Consider the following 23,331-nt stretch of genomic DNA (forward strand, 5'->3'; position numbering starts at 1 on the left):
ACAGTACATACTGTATGACTACATTTTAACTGTTGTATTTTATTAGTCAGGGAAACAATAGCTGTTAATGATAAATAATTCACTTAGTGCCACAGACTGATAGAAGTGCTCCTGATGAACACAAATTATTAAATACTTTGGAATGTGAAGTTGTTCTACAGCTGCAGATATGGAAGAAGTTAGTTTAAACTAGATAGTATACTATCTATATGGACTGGCCTGACCTCTAGTGGATGGAAACTGACATTTTCATGCATAAGCTGTAAACTTGGTTGTTTTTTATCAGATGCTGAACCTTTGTCAAAGAGCACTGGTGAGGTGAGTGGTCCGGTAATTACAGTGCAAAGAAATGTACTAAGTAACAAGTAGACATGACACCTGTCATCCATCTAAATAACATAACTCACTGGTTCTCAATGTGAGCCACACAATATGAGCATCTATTTAAACAAACATCACCAGTAAGAATAGTTCAAAAATCACCTCATTTCTTGACTCATTTTCTTTCAAGAATTTGTAGATTTTAAATCTATAGGCAGTTATGTGCAAAAATATATCTAAAAACTATAACTTTTCAAAAATATTAGGTTGAACGCTTGGACTAATTCATAAGTACAGGGAAGTCTCCAAATAAATCCATTCTCCAAGTACCCACAATGACATAAAAACACGGTGAAGCAGCATTCTTCTTATACGGGCCGACGGCGTGGAATAAACTCCCATTACACCTAAGACAGGCAGCCTCTGTGGATAGCTTTAAAGCACAGCTCAAGACCTATTTCTTCACTCTTGCTTTTAGTTGATTTTTGAATCTCTGTGTTGTCATTCATGTCCATGTCCTCACTGTTTTGCCTGATTCACTGCCCTTTTTGCTTTTATTTTAATGTTATGCTTTTGCTTTTCTTTTTTTGCTTTGTTAAATTAGTTTAACTTTTTCTGTAATTGTATTCTTGCTCTGTAAAGCACCTTGAGCTGCATTTCATGTAATGAAAGGTGCTATACAAATAAAGTTTATTATTATTACTATTACTATATATTCACAACAGAATATGACACAATGACTAATCTGATTCTTGTGCCATTAAATCTTTAATGTCACTCATTTAAAGACATCAAGTGATTTTCCTGACCGTGACATTCTAACAGCAGCAGAGTCAATGAAAACCTTTTGAAAAAGTCTACATAACATGGAATACAATACAATGAAAATATTTTAAGTCTTCCTCAGAATGACATAGCTCGATCAAGTATAAACATTATTATAATTCTTTACATTTCCCCCCGTACTATTTCAGAGGACCAAATGGCAATAAATAACCCTGGATTACCATGTACGTGGTCAAAAATATAGCTCAAATTTACAAACAGTGTGACCATAAATTTTAAAGCATTATTTATACTGCATCGCAGGACGGTGTCGCTTCCTGACAAGAACTAATATACAATCTAACGATGCAACTGTAGACCAGTTCTTTTTTGGCAAGCGACACCGTTCTGCGATGGAGTATAAAGTAAGCTTTAACCCCCCGCGTGCCATTCAAATCAGTATCATTGGTGTTTAGAAAGTTTTTGTCATTAGACTACATGTTGGTGACCTTTGTGTTGTCCTTGGCCTGTTTGACTCCATACAGCCATTTGATGACTCTTGCGTTTCTCTCGATGACAGATACGCCGTAGGGAACGCGCTCTCCGGCGCCACCGTCATCCTCCCCGCCATCGTCGCCACCCTCCTCCCCATCAGAGCCGCCGCACTCCGACCCCGGGGCGCTGGCGCTCCGGAAACGTGCCAGGGACACAATGTCGGAGCTGGCCTTGGTCAAGTCCTGCAGCTCAGACGGGTCCAGACCGCACAGGTTGAAGAAGCGTTCCAGGCTCAGCTCCGTCCCGGCCCGCGAGTACCGCTCGCTCATGTCCGACTTGGACCGGGTGAGAGAGGGACGCTTCCTGGAGCTAGAGGACAAACGGGTGATCGCCGGGGAGGCGGGGGGTAGGACCGGCAGAGGGAGGGGAGGCGGGGCCAGGGCGGGGGCGGGGGCGGAGGCGTCGACCGGGCCGGCGGCAGGGTGGTCCGGTTTGAGCGGAGCGCAAACCGGTTTCAGAGGAGAAGGACCGGGCAGCTTTCTGGGGTAGAAGAGGTGTTGGTTCGAAGTAGCCGGGCGGAGCGGAGACTGCGAAAGCAACGGCATGGGCTGAAGAGGCTGTCGGATGTACCGCGCCGGTCTGCAAGGAGGCGTCCGCGCCGGTCGCGCCTGAGGCATGACGTCCACTCTGCGTACGGTCACCGCGGCCGGAGACGACGCCACGGGACCGGGACTCTCCGCCTTGGCCGGACCGGAGGCTTTCAACCTCACCTTAGCTGGACTGGACCAGTCTGGACCAGGAGGAGGACCCGACCTCTCCTCTCCCTGCCCGGGGTCATCAAGATCAGAGCTGGTGAAACTTCTAGTGGTGGTGGTGGAGGTGGTGGTGGTGCAGTTAGAGGTTACTGTGGAAGTGGAGAGGTGACCGTCGTTCACACCATTGATCAGGTTACTGAGGTGCTCCAGGTTAAAAGGGACGTTGTTCCCTTGCTGCGTGTTCTGTTGCGTCGGGGTCTTCCTGGTGGGTCGCATGGCGGCGGTAGCCGCGGCCGGTGGCTTGCGCAGCATAACCGGGGGTCTGATCGGCTGCTGCTTGGAGAGCGCAACCGGACTCTTGACGTATTTCGCCTTGTCTGCCTCCAGCCTTTCCACCGCACTCTGCCTTGGTCTCTCCGCTGCCGTCGGGCTCTGCCGGTAGAAGTCCGGCCCCACCGGACCCTTGGGACGCAAGCGTGGGGGCGTAGCGAGGGCAGCGGTCCTCAGCGGTCGGCCCAGCAGAGGCCGGACGCTCTCCACAGGCATCCTGGTGGAGATGGGAAACTGGCACGGTGGATTTGAATTTGTCCTCGTTCACTTTGTTTCTAAAGCTTTGTCTTCAGCCACTCTGGAATGACAGTCCTCACTTTGTGCTGCAGACGTGAAATAGCGTCACTTCATTGTTCTCTCATAAACAGCTGTGTGTCATTCTTGGGGAGATATTAGCCTCCTGGCGCTCGCATGAACCCAAGTGCTCTGACATTTGCACTTCCTGTGAGAAAAAAAAAGAGAGACGCTGCTTTAAACAAACAGTAACACGCACAACGACAACACTGACATGGAATTAAACCTCAATCAGGGGAAGGTGCAGAGGAAAAACAAACAAAGTAGGGAAAAGAGCAGTCAGCAGAAAAGTTTACCTCCTCAGACCAGTGAGCGTCTCTTCGTCAGACCATTCACAACTTAAGGAAACTTAACAACTGAGACTCAAACAAAATCAACCGTCATAAACCCTCCCCCTTCACTCTGGAAACCTAAAGACGGGGCCCAATCACCAGCCTTTAACGTTATACATCCTAATGCGTTCATTGGTTGCCATGCAGGAGAGTCCCACCCACTCATCAATCTTTCTCTAGACAAACGCACAATAAAAGTGAGACTTCATTTTCAGTCACCCATGGGGCCTTTGTGTGTGTGTGTGTGTGTGTGTGTCTCGCAGCAGATGTCAACAATCTTTTGTTTGGAGGCGAACTCAGACAGAGCGTATAACACACGCGCACACACACGTGCACACACACACACACACCCCAACAGCTGTTAGAGGGGAACAATACCTCCTCATCTTTAAATAAAGCTCCCAGTTGCCTGGTTTGCAGTGGACTTCCTCTAGTAGCCCCTCAGGACCAGTGAAACCATCTTTGTTTACTGTCATGGTTAGTCATTGTAATGTGGCTCAGGAACAATAACAACATTGACATGTGCTTCTACACAGCGCTGTTGTCTTGCAAACGGTCATTGTCCTACATGTTTCTTGTGGCACCTTAAAGGACGACTTCACCCATTTTCAACCCGTCTTTGTATAATTGGTCCTCACTATAAGTATAATATGGTAAAAGTTTTGTCAACTCACTCTGTCTCAGAGGAAGGCTGTGTGTGGACAGTTCAGAAACCCGCCTACCAGTGAGGGAATCAAAGCTAATAGAAACTGCAGGCTTTCTATTCCTGGAAAGTCAGCTATAATAGAATAATTGAAATCTTGTTTGAAATGACCAAACCTGCTTACTGATGATGTCACTGGTAGGCGGGTTTCTGAATTGTCCACAGCCCTCCTCTGAGACACAGAGCGAGGACCGAATTACAGAAATGGGTGAAGTCGTCCTTTAAACAGAACCAGTTCCTTAATTTATGCTCCACATACAGTACAGGCAATAAAAGGATTCCGATGTCATGTCAATACACAAGAAAAGGGTACATGATGTAACGATATGCACCTAGTAAAAAAAAAACTGAACAAAAAACCATTACAAGATGAGGATGATGAATCAGTCTTATTAAAGCCAGAAGGAAAAACTGCAGACAGAGTGAGTGTCAGTTGGAAAGATACCGCTTGGATAATCTATCTACATTCTCAACATATTTGCCATTCCAGCTGTAGTCGGCCAGGCCAAACTCCTGCTGAGCACACAGCCATCCAACCGCCTGTCTGGAGGATCTTACCTGCAGGACACAAGTTTGGCATCAACTATTTACATACTTCCAGCTCACTAAGCTCTGTTTATCAGCCAGTCATAGGTCAGAACAGAGCCTAAAGCACTGGTTCCCAGACCTTTTAGCTCAAAAGAGAAATGTGTCTCCCCGGGACCCAAACTAGTGAAAATAGCAGATCTACAAGCTCACGTGTCACGATGTGACGCGTTGTGAGCTGGTAGATCGGCTATTTTCACTACTTCTTGAACATTTGTTTATGGAATTTCTTTGATTATATAAAAATAAAATAAAAAATTATATATATATATATATACATACATACATTCATGAAATTATTTTGAATTAATTGAATTTGTTTCTATTTGTTTTAACCCATTTAGACCTGAGGCCGATTCTAATAACGCCTTCTAAATCCTGACCTAAGTTTTCTGAAAAACTTAAAATATTAATTAAAAAATAACAACAAATATATGTTGCTATATACTGTACATAGCAACAACAACCCCAAAAGGGATTCCCATCTTGAAAGGTATAGTTACAAAGTTACAAATAGGGGTTCCCGCCCTTAAGAGATTAATTAAGTGATATTTATTTACTCGTGACTCATACAAATGGGTCCCAACCCACTGTTTGGGAAACAGTGGGCTAAAGTATTAAGCACATTTTATGGTGCACTGTAATAAAGGTAGGACCAATGTATCACCAACAACCACACAGGAATGCATAACCAGCAAAAATAGAAGCTCTAATTTAGTGTTTCTGAGTCTTTGCACGTTCTGCTTTGGAGAAGAATAGGTAAACATTAGCTGTAGAATACAACTCTCGTAGACGTATTTATGATTCTGACGTTTTCAATCTGTGTCCCCATGGACACGGGGACTTTCAGCACTATACCCCGTAGACACTCCAAACATGTACAAATTGAAAATAAGGTGCTTACCCCCACGCCCCAAATGTTAACTCTCGCTACGGGGTAGTAGTTTAATGTAATAATCCATATCTTTCAATAAAGAAGTGTTTTAATGCCGTCTGTGGCCAAACGCCATTTTTTCACCCTCGTTTAGTTCCGGTTTATATTGAGTGTAATTCCGGGTTTCACCAGATGGGCACGTAACTACCGCCCATTGGGAACTTCCAACAGAATCGGCCACAGACGGTATTAAAACACTTCTTTATTGAAAGATATGGATTATTACATTAAACTACTACCCCGTAGCGAGAGTTAACATTTGGGGCGTGGGGGTAAGCACCTTATTTTCAATTTGTACATGTTTGGAGTGTCTACGGGGTATAGTGCAGAAAGTCCCTGTGTCCATGGGGGGTGAACCCTACACTCTCGTCGATTGAAAACGTCAGAATCATAAATACGTCTATGAGAGTTGTATTCTACAGCTAGGTAAACATAATAGGTTTGTTACATTGGTTCTCAAAGTGGGGTCCGGGGACCCACAGGGGTCCTTGAGGGGGTTGCAGGGGGTCCCCAGCAAAAGTAGTTATAACATCACAATCATTCTAACCACTTTATCCATTTATTACGTTGGCTATTCAAAAATAGCAGATCTACAAGCTCACAGCTAGCTTGTACATAATTTTTTATTATTTTTGAAAAATATCGAAAATGTTTGTAAAATCTTTTTTTTTTTTTACATAGATCTTCCCTTCTGGTGGTCCCTGGCCCAAAACGTTTTCAGATGGGGGTCAGCAGCCAAATTAATATCAGTTTGGAGGTCCTAGAGTTAGTTGCCATGAAACAGTTTGTGAAACACAGGGTTAGTACAGGGAAAGCAAAAGCAATAGCGACAGACAGAATCACACCAACCAGTTAAACAAGAGAAAAAATAGCCCACATGCACACCTTAAAGCTTAAACTAAAGGCCTGGGTAGGGATCGTGTCCTGACAAGCACAGGCAGGCCTGTCTGTTCGTTTGTTTTGTTTGAAGATGTTCGGGCTTATTTGTCCAGTTAAGACACAATTCATGCTCTCACTATTCTAAAGCCTTCCACACAAAACTCACCTTGACACTGTGTTGTTGAACTTGGGCCTCTCTGTGCTGCCTTCCGACCCTGTAGAGTTCTGCTGCAGAGTGAGTGTGAAGTGAACGCGTGTGAAACCAATGTTGTTCTGGGCCAACCTGTTTGACAAGTCCAAGTGCTCCTCCTCCTACACTCTGGCACAAGGAAGTAGGCAGACTTCCTGGGTCATGTGACCCAATGTCATGTCCCTGTTAAGTTGTTTTGAAAGTTCAGAGCATGCTGCTGGTGGTGCAGTGGTGTAAAAAGTAACTAGTACATTTACTGTACTTAAGTACACGTTTGAGGTGTTTTTCTTTAAACTTTCCTGGAGTATTTTCAATTATCAGTACTTTTACTTCTACTCCACTACATCTCAGAGGCAAATATTGTACTTTTACTCCACTACAATTATTAGATAACTTTAGTTACTAATTACTTCGATTTTCATTATTATTACAAAACATACATTACCCACTTCGGCCCTATATACATTTCGGCCATTTGAAAATAGCTGATCTACAAGCTCACACTGCGTTGCGATGCATTGTGAGCTTGTAGATCTGCTATTTTCCAAAGATTTGTATACATTTGAAAACTTGGGACATTCTGAATAATGATTGCTTTCTACTTCTGGTACTTTAAGTACATTTTGATACCAAAACCTTTGCACTTTTACTCAAGTAAATTTTGAATTCCGGACTTATTCAGACTGGACAAGTTCTTTAAAAAAAAAAGATGAGCACTAAGGATTTTATACTGTATACATAAACATATAGATAATAATGCCAGATAATACAGACCACTTATCTTGCTGCACAGCAAATGGTCTACAATTCGTAATTCATTCACACATTTTAAACATTATTGGCAGCATTTGATTGCTGTTCATGGCCCTACTATGATGAATGCAGGCATATTGTGGAAGTAATCCAATAAAAACAAGAAGCTGTTAAATGCAAATTTAATGTTCCCATAAAATCAACTTACAGAAACCAAACTGTAATCATAAGCTCTGGAAATGCACTTTGATAATGTCTTATACCCAAAATAAGAAAAAAGAATTGTAACTAACACCCAAGTATACAAAAAATAAAGAAATATGAGTGTTTTTGATCAGAAACAGCAAAACAAGTACATCGATGATTTTACAGTATTTCATTGTACTGTAGACCACTGTACAACTGATAATAACCTCACACAGTATAAAACTACCATGTTTTGTTGTACAGTACTCATCATGTTTGGCCCTCTGCTATTTATAACTATCATATTAAAGCATTACTAAAATGCTGAATTGCACAAGACTGATACAAAAACTGATAACAATTGAGGAATGTGGGGGTTGTGCATTTCTTGGGAGAATTGCATTAATAGAAACCAAAACTGCTCTCTAGCCACCATGGCGCTGTACTATTTCTCAATGTCGGGTCCGGGTGCAAAATGGACCTGTACGGTTGGTTCTGTAACTCTTGAGAGTATACAAAAGGGTCCATTTGGATCCATTTGCACACTCTCAGAGTTAACCCTTAAAACCGGGAACGCATCTGTGTTACCACTTAAACCATTATTTTATACTTTGGCTATTCAAAAATAGCAGATATACAAGCTCATAGCGTGGCACAGAGTGCCGCACTACTATGAGCTTGCAGATCTGCTATTTTAGAAAAATCTTGAAAATGTGTGTAAATCTTTGAATATACAGTACATATTTTTTAAGCAAACATTTTTTACTTAAACCTTTGCTTCTGGGGGTCCCTGGAACAAAATATTTTCAGATGGGGAGGGGGGGCGGGGTCGTCGGCTAAATACATATCATTTTGGGGGTCCTTGACATGAATGAGGTCATGTATATCAAACTGGAGGTCCTTGAAATTAAAAAAAAGGTTGAGAATCACTGCTGGACTGTTCATCATGAATGCTGTAGTGTACATAATTAATGCTGTATGGTACATTATGAATGCTGCACTGTACATTGTTAATGCTTTAAGGTGCATTATGAATGCGGTACTGTACATTATGAATGATTCTACAGTAGCTTGCATATGGTTCGGTTTAGATACAACTAAGGTTAGAATAGGCTGCACTAGCCATCCTGCTTTCGTGTATAGAGGGGCGGGTTTAAAATCAGCGCGGAGAGAAGGTGCCTGATCCCATTGGTTCACCGATCTGTCCACCAGCCCCCGCCCCGTCAACACGACATTACGAGCGACGCCCACTGCACTCTGGTTGGTTGGGGAAATGAAACACTTCCTATACCGGGTACACCGACGCGCTGTTCCAGGCTTTCATTTTTTTAGCAAAACTAAACAATAAAAGCCTGGAGATCGAGGCTAAGGTTAGAAAGACCCGGCTCCACTGGGCCTTGTGGTGCAGTGGTAACGTCAATGATTCTAAGTTCGAAGGGAATACATGTTTAGGCTTAATGTTACAGATAGCTAACTTATGATATACAGTGGAAATGGGTTGTTTAGGCTTTACATTATGTGTTGTTGAAGTTATGGTACACGGTTAAAATGTTCAAATGTGTTTAGGCATTAGCTAAACATAGTTAAAGCTACACTCCGTAACTTTCATGTTCTACCCTGGATTTAAACCCAGGTCTCCTGCCCACAAGTGCTGAAACCTTTACCACTGAGCTAATAGAGCATGCCTGCTTGCTCTGGGGAGAATTTTTACCTTCAGGCAGCAGTACCACAATGTCAACCAATCGTGTAAAACCAGACACGGGATATAAATGTCTCAATTGAGGAGCGGGGAGATCAAATGGTGTAAATAACATTATATTCACAAAAACACGTTACATAATACAGCTTTAAGTTAGGGTTCGGTGTGGTTAAGGATCTGGGAGGGCGTTCACCCTGCGGTGCTCTGAGATCAGTTTGGGTTTCTACTAATGCCATCGCATGTATTTCTTGTTCTAGTATGTATGCATGTATGACTGTGTGTAAAAACAGTAGGAACAGTAACGATGTGGTTGTGTGTTCACAACAGAACCTGTTTAAACATATTGCAGGAGCGTCGTCTGTCTGTCTGTCTGTCTGTCTGTCTGTCTGTCTATAGCTCTCCTATCTGAGCTCTTTGCAAATGTGGTGCTCAACAGTGACATTAAAACCATGACATGCAGAATGTACACAGTAAAAGTGTTAATTTATATTTTTGCGCCAACCACACCAAGCACGATATAGTGTGGATGCTACCATAATTGTCGTTATTAGATAATAGTTATAGTTATCATGCTTGGCGCGGATGGCCCCACTCCTTACAGGTCCTTTTGGTTACATTTGTACACTTTCAGAGTTACCTTAACCCTGAGGATTCTACAGTGTACTCCGTGTGAGACGGAGTCCCCTTTTGAACCAGGAGTCCTAGGCTACATTTTTAAGGTGTTTTCATGTATAAGTGCAAAAAAATAACAACAACCCTCACATCAGCAGTGTAAACACAAAGGTACAAAAAAAAACATCTGTACTGCAATCCCTTCTTTTACACTGTCCTTTGTTTAGTAGTCGTAGTGCTGCTGGGGTTCACAGAGAATTCTATTCAGGTCTAGGAAATTCAAAAGAATATAGCCTAATTTATACTCAGTTGAATGATGGTGTCGATTGCCTAAAAACGCTCCACCTGGTCACGTCGCAACATGTTGTTACCTTGTAGAACTGTTCTTTTAGGCAAGTGCCACCATTGTGCGATGAAGTATAAATTAGGTTTACGATAACATTCTCAAGATATTTTTTTATGATTCTATCCGTGGTTTTTGACAACAGAAAGAACGAATAAAGAAGACAGGAGCGTTTAACCACTTAAACCCTATATACTTAGTTGACCGGAGTCCCCCTGGGCTCTATAGTAGGGCCCCTTATGTTTTTGCTCTACACTAACTATCTTTGCAGAAAGTAGCTGATCTATAAGCTATTTTTGCTGAATGTTTGCACCGGAATAGGGACCCTAGAGTTTAAGTGGTTACAGTCCATTCTCTTCTGAATTATTTTACAATATCTCTCTGTCAGGTGTCTTGTTTGTTCTTCTGCTATCAGGAGCTGCGTTAAGAAATGGCACAGTTTTTATCTTTGTCCTTGGCCCCGAGGCTGTGGGCCCTCCGCCGTCTCCTGATGCTCCCTCTCAAACCCCAGTCTCTCTCCGCCTCCCTCTCTCCATCTTCTTCTCTCTCTCTCTCCTTGCTGTCCGGCGAGTCCTGGGGGTCCTGTCGTCTCAGCTGCGGGGGCAGGGGGATGGGCTGACCCAGGAAGAAGCCTTCCTCCTCAGAGTCCGACGAGGAGGAGCTGGTGGAGCAGCACTCGTCGTGCTTGTGGCGGGTCGGCGGCAGGGAGAGAGAGTTCCTGTCTCTGTCTTTGTCTCTGTCCCCCCTCAAGCCCAGGGTATCCAGTCGGGGCGGGCGGTCGGGGCGGTCGGGGCGAGAGCGGCGGAAGCGCCTCTCGGTTCCCAGTTGGAGAGGAGAGTCCGACGCCATTTGACAGTGACTCCACCCTCTGCTCAAGTTACGCTGGTGGTAACACGATCCGTCTGTTGTTTTTTAAAACAGAAGATGGGTTTTAATAGAAGATCAAAGACAAACAAACTTTAACACACAAGAATCACAAGTTTAATGTCTGTGTCTTTTTGGCGACACCTCTGATAGCTCTGTTGTTGTCTGTTGGAACTGTGATTCCGAGAATTCAGTTTGAAACAAAAACACGGACATACTGCTCCAAATTGAATGCTGCAGGGTCCTAGCCTAGTCTGTATTATCTTTAGATATATACATAAATATAAATAAATAAATACGTTTCCGGTACATTTCTGATGCCTGCATCATTTTGGCTTAAGTGTCAGGGGCAGTCACTTGCAACTAAAATAGTGTAATGTGAAGGAAAAAAAAGTGGAATATTTATTGTGAAAAATATACCAGTGAAAGAGTCTATAAAATGTACACAGTATGACTTTAAATATAAAGCAAATAACATTCAAAAATTAAAAACTAGCTCACCCAGTAGATCCATCTGAGGTGGAATGCCTTTCTGAAGATGCAACCTGCGTCCAAAGCCTTCCTCCGTCTCATCATCATCAGCAGCACCATCTTCCTCCCTGTCCTCACGCTCTTCCTCCTCCTCCTCCTCTTCCTCCTCCTCTTCCTCGCTCCTCGACAGAGTAGCTGCAGCTGATTGGCTCTCTGAAGCTGACCCTGGCCGTGCCGCTGCGGACCGACGGGCTCTGGGGTTCTGGTAGAAGAAGAGGAGAGGAGGAGGCTCAGGGCGGGAGGGGAATCTCTGGGGATCAGGTCACGGAGCTTGCAAGGCAGAGGAGGGGGCAGGCTGGGCGGGATGGCAGGGGGGAGAGGAGGGGAGTCGGACGGGACGGGACGGATGACCGGAGACACAGAGATCCTCTGGGGAGGAAACACTGGAGAGAGAGAGAGAGAGAGAGAGAGAGAGAGAGAGAGAGAGAGAGAGAGAGAGAGAGAGAGAGAGAGAGAGAGAGAGAGAGAGAGAGAGAGAGAGAGAGAGAGAGAGAGAGAGAGAGAGAGAGAGAGAGAGAGAGAGAGAGAGAGAGAGAGAGAGAGAGAGAGAGAGAAATTAACTTAGTTAACTGAAATAAAGATAAATAAAAGGTAACAGTAGTAAAAGGAACATTATATGTAGTTAGCCTCAATGTACACAAGCTAGAAACAAACCACAGAGTGCTAATATGAATATGAATTAGGGGTGCAACTATCGATTATTTTACTAGATATTATTCTAACGATTACTTTTTCGATTAATCATCGAGAAGCACATTTTTTTATATCAACGAATCGATTATCCACGTGTTATTTTATACTTCATCAACAGTGAAACAATATGTTTTGATTATGTTCACCATTTTAGATAAAGAAAATATTATGACATGACACAAAATAGGGATAGATTATTAATCAATTATTATTAAATTAACGATTATCGAGTATTATTTTATAATTGATTAAATTGATTAGTTCGATTAACTGTTGCACCCCAATGCACTTTCATTTGTGTTGTGTTGTCTTGAAGGATCTGTGGTACCTTGCATGACCTGACTGCTCCTCTCCACCCAGTTCCAACAGTCCCGGGCCGTGGAGGTTCCTCTGGAGTTCAGGCTGCTCAGAGGGTCTGCCATGTACTCCAGACTGCTGACTGGAGGTGGGACCCCACTGTCTCCTGGCACTGAGCTGTAGGGTGGCAGGTCCCCGGGCCACGACGGCCCCAGACCGTTCCCACGGTGAATGTGAGGGAGGGGCTCGTACGAGCCTCTGGGGTACGGATGCACGCTGAGCGAAGGGACGCCGTTTTGTACGCTGAGCGAAGGGAGGCCGTTCTGTACGCTGAGCGAAGGGAGGCCGTTCTGTACGCTGAGCGAAGGGAGGCCGTTTTGTGCGCTGAGTGAAGGGAGGCCATTCTGTACGCTGAGCGAAGGGAGGCCATTTTGTACGCTGAGTGAAGAACTGCCATTTTGAACTTGAGTAGAGCAGAGGACGCCTGGGAGATGAAATGCAATGTTGAATTGAAACCATACTGTGCATTATGAGCATGTTTTGACATAATTGAGTAGATTTGTTTTTCTTCTAAATGTTCAAATCCCGCATAACACTTGAGCAGTGGTGGACAAAGTACTCAACCTCGGTAACTGAATACTCAACTACAAGTGAAAGTTGCTGAAATTCGTACTTGAGTTGAAGTACTCGAATATTTGCTTTTAAAAATACTTAAGTATTCAAAAGTACAAATTACATACTTTTTAATATCAGTACATTGCTGTATTTAAATTAAGAAATCTTATAAACATTTCAAAAATGTATAATGTATTTTTGTACGTTTGGGTCTTCGGGGTCCCTTCCTAGAAATGAGTCAAAAGCACAATATTTGTCTTTGAATTGTAGTGGAGTGAAAGCAAAAAAACAGTGAAGTACTCAAGTAAAGTACAGGTACTCAAAAATGTACAGTAATCAAGTAAATGTACTGTACTTCGTTACTGTCCACCACTGGACCTGAGAACCATGTCACCAGTATTTACCTCTACTCTCCATAGTCGTGTGAATGCAGTCTTTAGCAGGATGTAAGGGGAGGTTGGTGCCCTCCAGTGGCTGCTGTGGTGAACAGCGCTGTGACGGCTGGGTCTTCTCTGCCGTCTCACAGCGTCTGTGTTGAGGCGGTCGGCTCTGGAGGGCGGAGTCACAGGAGTCAGAGTTGTCGGGGTCCTCCCCCAGAGAACAGGCCCTGGAGCAGAAGATGAGACCCCCGCGAGGCAGGAAGGGTCTCCCCAGCAGGGGGAGTCGGCAACGAGCGCAGCAGAAACATGACTCGGCGGCGTGCCAGTGTTGACCCTCATACGTCATCTGACCCTGGTCAATACCTGAACAAAAAACACACGCGTGTTCGATGTACAACTTGAAAAAAATGTGTGTGTGTGTGTTTATAAAGCCTAATTTATGCACAATGTTGTGATGGAGTATAAATTAAAGGTTATTTTAACCAATCTGTATGGTAGAGTATATTAATACAATATAACTGGTACATCTGCAGTGGTTGGAGGTGGTCTCCTTACTCTTTCATTATGACCCTGGTGTCAGGTAGGACACCTAGTGGTGGACGATGTCAATAAAGGTATTTTAAGCAGACGTATTGAACAATAGATGCTAGATGCAAATCTTTATTGTAGTTCGGACATCGGTTGCAATTGCCTCCCTCCATTGAGAGAGGGAGACAACATACATAAAAGTTACAGATTGTAGTTTTAAGCTTGATCACTTTTCCATGTCAAGGACCACCCAAAATTATATGTATTTGGCCGCGGACCCCCATCTCAAAATATGTTGTTTCAGGGACCCCCCAGAAGCACAGATCGGAGTTAGAAATGTTCGTCTTAAAACATGTATTCAAAGATTTCCAAAAGTTTCCACGATTTTTCAAAAAATCCACAAGCTCATAGCCCGGCACTCGGTGCCGCGCTAAGAGCTTGTAGATCTGCTATTTTTGAATAGCCTAAGAAATCTTAAAATGACACAGATGTGTTCCCGGTCTTAATGGGTTAAACCCTAGCCAGGAAACCAGACGAATCTAGTCTGGCCATGCCAGGCCACTTAAACCCTATATACTTAGTAGCGTTGTCGTGCTTGTAGATCTGCTATTTTACCCTAACGTTCGCCCCTGAATAATGACGCTAGGCTTCAAAGTGGTTAATTGATTAGACAACTTGATGTCATACTTATGTGTTCCCCACAGGTGTCACAGTATTCGGCGTAGAGCGACTCGTAGCAGGAGCAGCAGTACGGTCGACTCTCTCTCATGATGTAGCGCTGACCGCCCAGCGCCGCCTCGCACTCAAAACAACAGAAATGCTTCATGTGCCAGTGTCTGCTCTCTGCCTCCGTGCACTCGTCTGCTAGAATGACCTGCAACGAACACACGAGAGATGTCACTGCACAGTGCACACACACACACACACACACACACACACACACAGCGGGAAGGTTTCAAAGGGTTCACGCACACACACAGACATAAATATAAATACGCATCCATCAGATGTTCACGCACGCGCGCGCACACACACACACACACACATGTTAAAATGAGTAAAAGCTCCACAGCAAAGATGCCCTAATGGTCTGCAAGGTTTACAAAGTTACATATCAAGGTAGAGACTATAGAGGGAAATAAGGCAAAGCCACTGACAGTGGCAACAGAACAAAGAATCTACCACAATTCATTTAGAATATTTATACTTTGAGACAAAGTATAAACAAGATCTTTTAAACAAAGACTTGCCCGCGTCCCGAGGCAAATAAATCAATGTTTAACACCGTGTGACTCTTGCTAAAATGTCTCAGCGTGTAAACGGACTTTGATGTCGGTATTCTTTTGGACAGTGTGGACTGGGGACCTCACCTCGTCACAGGCCTGGCAGCGAGGCTTCAGTCTCTCGGCGTGGTGACGGCCGCAGTAGATCTGTCCACTCTGGTAGAAGTAGATGAGGTCCACCAGCAGCTCGCTGCATGTGGCACACTGGAAACACTGCGGGTGCCAGCAGCTGCCGTGCCCCGCCCGACTGGCAAACACCGCTATGTCCCCGCCGCATATCTGCCTGCCACACTGGAAAAAAACACATATGACATGTCAGTCACATCCTCTCGCTATTAAAGCTGAAAGATATAATGGCCCTGTTTTGCTCAGCAGTTCGCTCACAGTGCTCCGTTATAAAACATGTACAGTAGGTCCCTGTGTTCCTTGGGGCCCCTGAGCGATACCTGCACGTACTTGTATCCTATCTGGCTTCTATCTCGTAAAAAGGAATTCCTCTTCTTGCTGGGTTTTTATCTAGTTTTATCTGTAGTGTTTTCCACTGCATAGTATCGGGTCAACTTGGCCTCGACTGTACTCGCCAACGAAAGATTTTGACACATTTAAAAAAAAAAAAATTGAGTGAAAACGGGACATTTCACAGTAGTACTTCCACTTTTGGTACTTTTAAAGTATACAGAATGTTGATGCCAAATTGCTAATACTTTTGTACTTTTACTCAAGTAAGCGTCACTGCATCATGATGGACTCCCCTACACTGCATGGAAGCTCCTGAATACTGTTAACACATCGAGTGCCATAAACGAGAATTCTCGTGTTTGCAATTATTATCATAATTTTTCCACAAGGGGGCGCTTTAACGCAACTTAGGAATCATCCTAGGTCCCTGTAAAATGGAATGGACGGATGTGACAAGGGCCCAAAAAACGTCTCTTCCTCCAATGATAGGATCTGGAGAAAAAGCTCCATATCTCCATATCTTTTTTTACTGTGGTGAAAAGAAGCCATTTTCGACGTGCGATCACTCTTCAATTGCGGATCGCGTTAGAAATATTATTGTTCCAGTCGTTAGACGGGACCCTCGACCATCGCGCACACACCCTTTGTTTACATCCGCGTCCTTGTGGAGGCTTCTACAGCTCTAAACAGATCAGCGTAAACGTTAAGAACGCTGTCACTAGATGTACCCTGTTTAAAAAAAAACTCTGGCACTCTATGTGTTAACAAAGGTTTTCAACTAACCGTAAACATGAATTGTTGTCAATATTGAGCGACTGCATGGTCTGTTTGTCACCTGAGAAATAGACTGTTTCCAAGAGCATTAGCTTTAACTTTAGCATTGTTTAGCACTCTCCTACACCGAGGGTTGGACATTGCTATGACGACCAGCTACATTGAGGGGGTTCTATCTGCGGTGGAAAAAGGAAGTAACTTAATAACTTTAAAATATATATTTTAATTTAAAGCTATATATGCTTCGGACAATTAGATTTACAGTAGAACAAGACCAGGAGACCTGGTTCTGCCAGACCCAGACTTCACATGACGTGTCAGCCTGTGTCTATGCCCATGTATGGACGAAAGGGGGACAGACTTTTATGGCTGGGGCCTAAGGACAAAGTGACCAAAACCTGTTTTTTGCCCATGTATGGAGAAAACAGGTACAAAACATGCCCATGTATGGACGAAAGGGGGACAGACTTTTATGGCTGGGGCCTAAGGACAAAGTGACCATGCCCATGTATGGAGAAAACAGGTACAAAGCCTCATGTAAGCCAGACCCCCTGGGTCCGGCAAAAAATGTGGGGGACAGGCGGGACATCCGCTTTATCCCCGGGTCATTTTCAGCGCTTCTGCGGTGCAGACGGTACTATGACGGAAGCATTTGAAAATTGCTGGAGGCAACAGTCTGGCTCACGAGACTAGGGGTCAGGGGTCGAGGTGTTGATACCTGCTGGCAGATGGCTCCTGTCATGGTAACAGGAAACAGTCTGACCGTCCCTCTGCCCAGGTTCTCTCTCTTCCTCTGCTGGCTGAACACGCGCAGCTCCTTCTTCTCCTCCTCGTCAAGGGAGTTACAGTACTGTGGCTGGAACACACACACACACACACACACACACACACACACACACACACACACACACACACACACACACGCACGCAGACACGCACACACTATTATTTATATTCGATTAAATTGATTAGTTTGATTAACTGTTGCACTCCTACTAGTTCATTCTCAAGGTGCTGTGCAGTGCAGAAGTCGCCCCTTAAAGTACTGGAAGATTCTATAAAACACACTCACCTCACAGGGGTGAAGAATAGAAAATATTAAACTGCATTAGAGTCTAGTTTCCATACTGAACTATGTGGTGATTGGGGGGTGTATACAGTTGGCCAAGGCAATTACCAAACACAAGACAATAAACCCAGTGGTGTGTGTTCTAGATTTTTTTGGAGGGTATACTATAACGATTCCCCCCCTAGTTCCTCCCACACGCACGGCACGCACACGTGTATAATTAATTAATGTAAAAATATTGCGCGCGCACAAACTCGGCCAGGCCCACTCAGGCCCAGTTTCACAGTAACACTGAGTACACTTACAATATGCTTTGTACTGATTTTCTACTGTTTCTAATGTTAATCACCCTGTAACTCAACCACTTCGAAGCTGCTTTTAGCCTTAGATGCATTTAAAAAAAATATATTACCATAGAAGTGCAAGGATTGTTATAAATAAATGCTGGTTAGGCTTATCAGATATATAATAGCAGTGTATCCCTGTATCTATTACAGAATAGTATTAACTTGGCATTGAAAACTGTATTGAAAATTCAAGATTTTGCTATGACGCGCAATTTGAATACTAATGAAGTACTCAATTCAGTGACCTACGTTCAATGAAGTGAATGGCAGGTCGTAGAAATGTGTGAATTGAATTCCTTCACCAGTAGCCATTAATTATCACCTCAAGAACAATAGCCACACACATGATTAGCCATCAACTCAGAGTTAGACTAGTCAGACGGTCAGACCACATTCTTGCTGTTTGTATTGCTGCGCCCCCCCCCAGCCCAGCCACTCCTGGGTGCATCGTATCAGATACGCCGTTTCGAACTGTTTTTGGATGTATACGGTGGCGACGGAAAAAATCTACAGGCCATACGGCGTATACAGCGTACCACGGTAGAACACACCACTGAATAAACCTGAATTCACACCAGCAGTGAGTTCTACCGCTGCGTTTTTCCACTAAATAGATGTGTGCAAAAAGTCTGAAACACCTCACCTTCGTGTGTATGCCTGGACCACGTCTATTTCTTTCTTTCTTTCTTTCTTTCTTTCTTTCTTTTTGTTGTTGTTTCCCTTTTACTCCTTTTTCTCCCCGATTTAGTAGTTATGCAAATTGGAGGATGTAATGCCTCCGTCCTACTCTTCCCGCTCAATACTCCCTGCTGACAGGTGCCGGGCGTGCCGCCCCAGCCCGTAGGAGTACGTGCAGTGAAAAATATCACCACCCCCTGCCCGACTTCCCTCCCCCAACCTTGCTGCTTTCTCCCAACGCGAAAGTGGGAGCAGAACTGCTGCTGGTGTGAATTGTACTGTACGTAAGAGTTGCATGTCCAGAGCACAGTGCTGTTACCTCGCTGTCGTGGGCTGGTAGCTGGTGCAGCAGCTGTTTGATGCGGTTCCTCTCTCCTGGACTGTTGACGTAAGGAATCCTGTCCTCTGGAATACAACTGAAGTACTGATAAACCTGCAGGAGTACACAAGCACTTTCACAAAGAGATACCAAACCAGAGCCCGACCTATATATATATCTCGGCTGTCCGGCAGAAACCAGCTAATTCCAAAATATTTTTCAGGAAATGAAAGGAGTTAAAAGGTTTTGTTCATCATTGATAAGTACTGCTCAATGGACCTCCAAGCTCACAATGAGGTTGGAGGTCAAAAGGTGGTGGAGCCTGGAGTCAGCACAACCAGCTAACTTTAGCAAAAAGTTTGAGGATCCAATGGAGTTAGCTGGTTTTGTCAGAAGCACTTTTTAATGCTTTTCATCGGTTCAATATTTTTTTTTATCAACACACAGACGTAAAGGGTGTTCAATGGCCCTGATTTATGGAAAAAAAATGCTAAAGCGTCAAAATGGAGTTAGCTGATTTCTGCCGGACAGCAACGAGAGGTTCGGTTGATATATAAGATATTTACTTTTAAAACGGTATAAGCAGCGGATGTGTCCCAATTTGTAATTTTTTTATTGCAGATCTACAAGCTCACAATGCGTCACATCGCTTCACATTGTAAGCTTGTCCTCCTGCTATTATTATAATCACAATTCAATAGAGCTTCTACATTTTTCTAATTGATTTCAAAGTTTTGCACTTTGTTTTTACAAAATATGGGTCAAAACATCGCTCTCCAAAATTGGGATCGGCTTTGGACAAAAAAATCTGGCATCAGTCGGGCTGCGCTCTATACGTAATGGCACATTTTAGAAGCCAATACGTAACAAAACCAAAAAGAATCCCATAAAGAATCCTATAAATCAAGTTAGCATTAACTACTTTCTTCTCCCATAAATGTTGCAAACAAGACGCCGTTGAGCAATCAGTATATAAGTGTAGACATGTCCACGCGCTCTGAACATTTGCGTTGTGCGTGCGTGTATAGCATAAGTCTGTACTGGTTGTTATGGTGACCTGTTCGGGTTTGAGGCCCGGCGGGACCCAGGCGTACTCCTCGGAGGCGCAGCCCGAGTCGTCGTCAGAGATGGAGTGTCTCTGGAAGTCAGAAACCAGCTTGGTCATCATCCTCTCCAGCTGGCCGGGAACCGCCCGCACCGCATGCTCCTCGCGCACGCACTTACAGTGAACACAGATCTTCCTGTCCAAAGAAAACACAACGCAGAGTTGAGGTTCACAATCAGTGGTGTTAAGTAACTAAGTACATACAGTACATTACTCTAAGTACTGTACTTCAGTAAAATGTTTTTACTTTACAGGAGTATTTCCAATTTGCAGTACTTTTACTTCTACTCCAGTAAAAAAAATTGTTTAATTTTGATTATTATTACAAAAGATGCATTACCCACTTCAGTCCTATACATTTTGGCCATTTGAAAATAGCTGATCTACAAGCTGTGAGCTTGTTGATCTGCTATTTTCAAAATATTTTTTAAAACTTGCGAAATGGGACATTCTACATGAGTACTTTCTATTTTGGTACTTCAAGTACATTTTGATTCCAATACTTTTGTACTTTTACTCTTTTCAGAATTTCTGACTTTTACTTGTAACAGAGAATTTCTACATTGCAGTATTGATACTTTTACTTAAGTAAAAAATGTGAGTACTTTTTCCACCACTGTTCACAACCAGGAGGGATACAGGAGTAGCAGATGCAACACAAGAAGATGAATAATTAATTTCATATTGATTAATCTGTCTTCTTTTCCAGATTATTTGATTAATCTATGTGATTAACCACTTAAACCTAATGTCAAAAATAGCAAAAGTAGTAAATCTGTAAGCTCAAAATGCGTTGTATCTTAACACGCTGTGAGCGTTATTTTTTTTACATTTCTGACTTTTGTTTAATTCTTTGGGGGGCCTATAATGACACCCTAAATAGGGACACCAGGGTTAAGGTGGTTAATCTATTCTAGACCATAAAATGTTGGTAAAATAAGGTCATGGTAGTGATAAAGTACAAAATGGTGGTAAATACCAATCACACGTTATCTGACTCCAAACAAATTGGCCTTGCGGTTCTAAAAATATGACAGCTGGCTGCTTCAGTGGGCGACAACCAAGCGCTCAGAGAACTCACATCAAATGGGTATAAACTATCAACATCTGCTTTCCTATCCTTCTCATTCTCCTAACTCCTAACTCTCTCCACTGTTTAGTTTCTAACAAAGCAGGAACAGTACATCTAGTACGACAAGATTATAAATACGGTTCGCTGATCCGTAAAAATTCAACCCTGAGAGGACTTACTTTAACAAAACACCACAGCGGTTAAAGTAAACCAGCTCCTTGAGTAAACACCAGCAACACACTGACATATGGACACACACGCAGGCACACACACGGCGTCATATAATGAACGTGCATCAGAGACATGATGTCAGCCGACAGACATTCTGGAGTTTGACTCAACTTGACTCTCCGAAGCCACAAATGACGAACACACAACAAACCAGGTGTCTTTCAGAGAGAATAAACAACACATGCATGCGCACGCGCGTGCATACACACACCCACACCCACACACACACACACACACACACACACACACACACACACACACACACACACACACAGAAACAGAAAAGCGAAAAAACGAAAAGCTTGTTCCAGCCTAAAATGTGATTTATAATTAGTTGCACGCCGGTGTCTTGCACCGAGAATAGAGGATCAACAAGCTCACAACGTGTTATGACTTATGATGCAACATTTTGTGAGCTTGTAGATCCGCTATTTTCAGTATAAAAGCCGCAAGTTACCAAGTATAAATCAAGTCCAATGTTATCTGATCACCTTCATGGATGTCGCCGTGGATTGCAGATTCCAGGTCGGTTTACACCCGATGCAACACTGACGTTTTTAAAAAACAACCCACGAGTGCCACTGCCATCGCTCTGTGACACCCGGCCAGCAGGAAATGAGGTCACAGACGTTAGTTAAGCCCTCGCCATCCGTTCAGTTAAAACAAGACGAGGGGAATAGAATAATCTTCCTCTGAGCTCAGAGAAAACTGCCCTCGCTACGTTCAAATCCGGGAGGGGGTGTGTGTGTGTGTCGGTGTGTGAAGCTGACGGGTCACAGTGGGGGGGTCTAGAAAGTGGGTGTTGTGTACAGAAGTGGTCCTCAATGTGGGCTTCGGGGGGGGCTTCAGGGGTCCTTGAGTTGGTTCCAGGGGGTCCCCAGCTAAGGGATTGATTAGGAATATAATGGACACTTATGGTTCTGTAACTCTGACGGGGACTCTGTCTGAGTAAAATGAACACTGAGGATTGTACAGTGTGGATTGGGGTCCCAGAGATTAAAAACAAAAATGGTATGAAATGGGGGTCAGTGGCCTGCACTAATGCATAATCAAACTGGGGGGGTTCTTTAAATTAAAAAGTTTATGAAACACTGATGTACAGCATCATAGTGTGATCAATGTGACATCATGGGTGTCTACGTCTTTGGGGTCATGTGATGTAACAGCCTGTCAGCTGGGACTTCTGGCTCAAGTTCAGAGGACACACAAAGCCGCTCTGTGGCGACAACCCTCCCCCCTCAACCAACACACACACACACACACACACACACACACACACACACACACACACACACACACACACACACACACACACACACACACACACACACACACACACACACACACACACACACACACACACACACACACATTTGTATTTCTATACTTGTGAGTAAAAGATAGGATGGTGATTTAATGAATTTGAATGAATGAATTAATGAAAATGAATTACATGTAAAAAATAAATGTGGCCATTTTTAACCATAGCCCTATAGCCAAAAATAGCTGATCTACAAGCTCACAATGCTTCGCGCTGTGACGCGTGTGAGCTTGTAGATCGCCTAATCCTAACCCCAACCTGAATCTTTTCCTAATTGTAAACCCAAAGGCCGTTTTAGACGGGGAGCGGTTGACGTGCCTTAGCAATTCATTTTCAATGAGAGGTGGGCGATTATTTGGAACGCGCGGAGAAGTTGAGGGGCAGAGAGGCAAGCGAGCGTGGTCCCGTGTGTGTGTGTACAAGTGAGTGTGCATGTGAAAACTTGTGTGTACAAGTGAGTCTGTGCACGTGAGTATAACTCCTCTCCTGTCAGGAGGGGGGGGGGGGCATAATTGTCAGAAGATTTGGTACAAATGTGCCACTGCGTGTGCACGTGTCCACTGCTCTTCTGGTGGCTCTCACAGCTGGG

At 43.8% G+C, this 23,331-nt stretch overlaps 2 protein-coding genes across 2 annotated transcripts in view; both read right to left on the reverse strand.

Annotated features, from left to right (window-relative positions):
- Positions 1-1,070: 1,070 nt before the first annotated feature.
- On the reverse strand, positions 1,071-6,681 carry LOC308097290 (protein FAM110A-like). The gene is made up of 2 exons (XM_080444999.1): positions 6,560-6,681; positions 1,071-3,108 (listed from the first exon to the last, which is right to left on the reverse strand). Exon 2 carries the CDS (start codon positions 2,880-2,882, stop codon positions 1,581-1,583), a length of 1,302 nt encoding a protein of 433 aa, XP_080301125.1. The 5' UTR covers positions 2,883-3,108; positions 6,560-6,681; the 3' UTR covers positions 1,071-1,580.
- A 2,212-nt stretch (positions 6,682-8,893) lies between these two features.
- Positions 8,894-23,331, reverse strand: part of prickle3 (prickle homolog 3) — a 36,389-nt gene continuing 21,951 nt past the window's right edge. Inside the window, 11 exon segments of the mRNA XM_080445021.1 lie at positions 8,894-11,078; positions 11,542-11,689; positions 11,691-11,754; positions 11,756-11,954; positions 12,593-13,045; positions 13,581-13,919; positions 14,772-14,958; positions 15,455-15,658; positions 17,319-17,456; positions 19,014-19,127; positions 20,071-20,254. Of these exon segments, the coding sequence (XP_080301147.1) occupies positions 10,600-11,078; positions 11,542-11,689; positions 11,691-11,754; positions 11,756-11,954; positions 12,593-13,045; positions 13,581-13,919; positions 14,772-14,958; positions 15,455-15,658; positions 17,319-17,456; positions 19,014-19,127; positions 20,071-20,254 (2,509 nt within the window). The 3' untranslated portion in view covers positions 8,894-10,599.

The sequence above is a fragment of the Gymnoscopelus braueri genome (assembly GCF_963280865.1).
Source record: "Gymnoscopelus braueri genome assembly, chromosome: 12".
Classification (NCBI taxonomy): domain Eukaryota; kingdom Metazoa; phylum Chordata; class Actinopteri; order Myctophiformes; family Myctophidae; genus Gymnoscopelus; species Gymnoscopelus braueri.

Bases quoted from the DNA above. Each gene is read 5' to 3' on its own strand.
- LOC308097290 (XM_080444999.1), bottom strand. From the start codon at position 2,882: ATGCCTGTGGAGAGCGTCCGGCCTCTGCTGGGCCGACCGCTGAGGACC.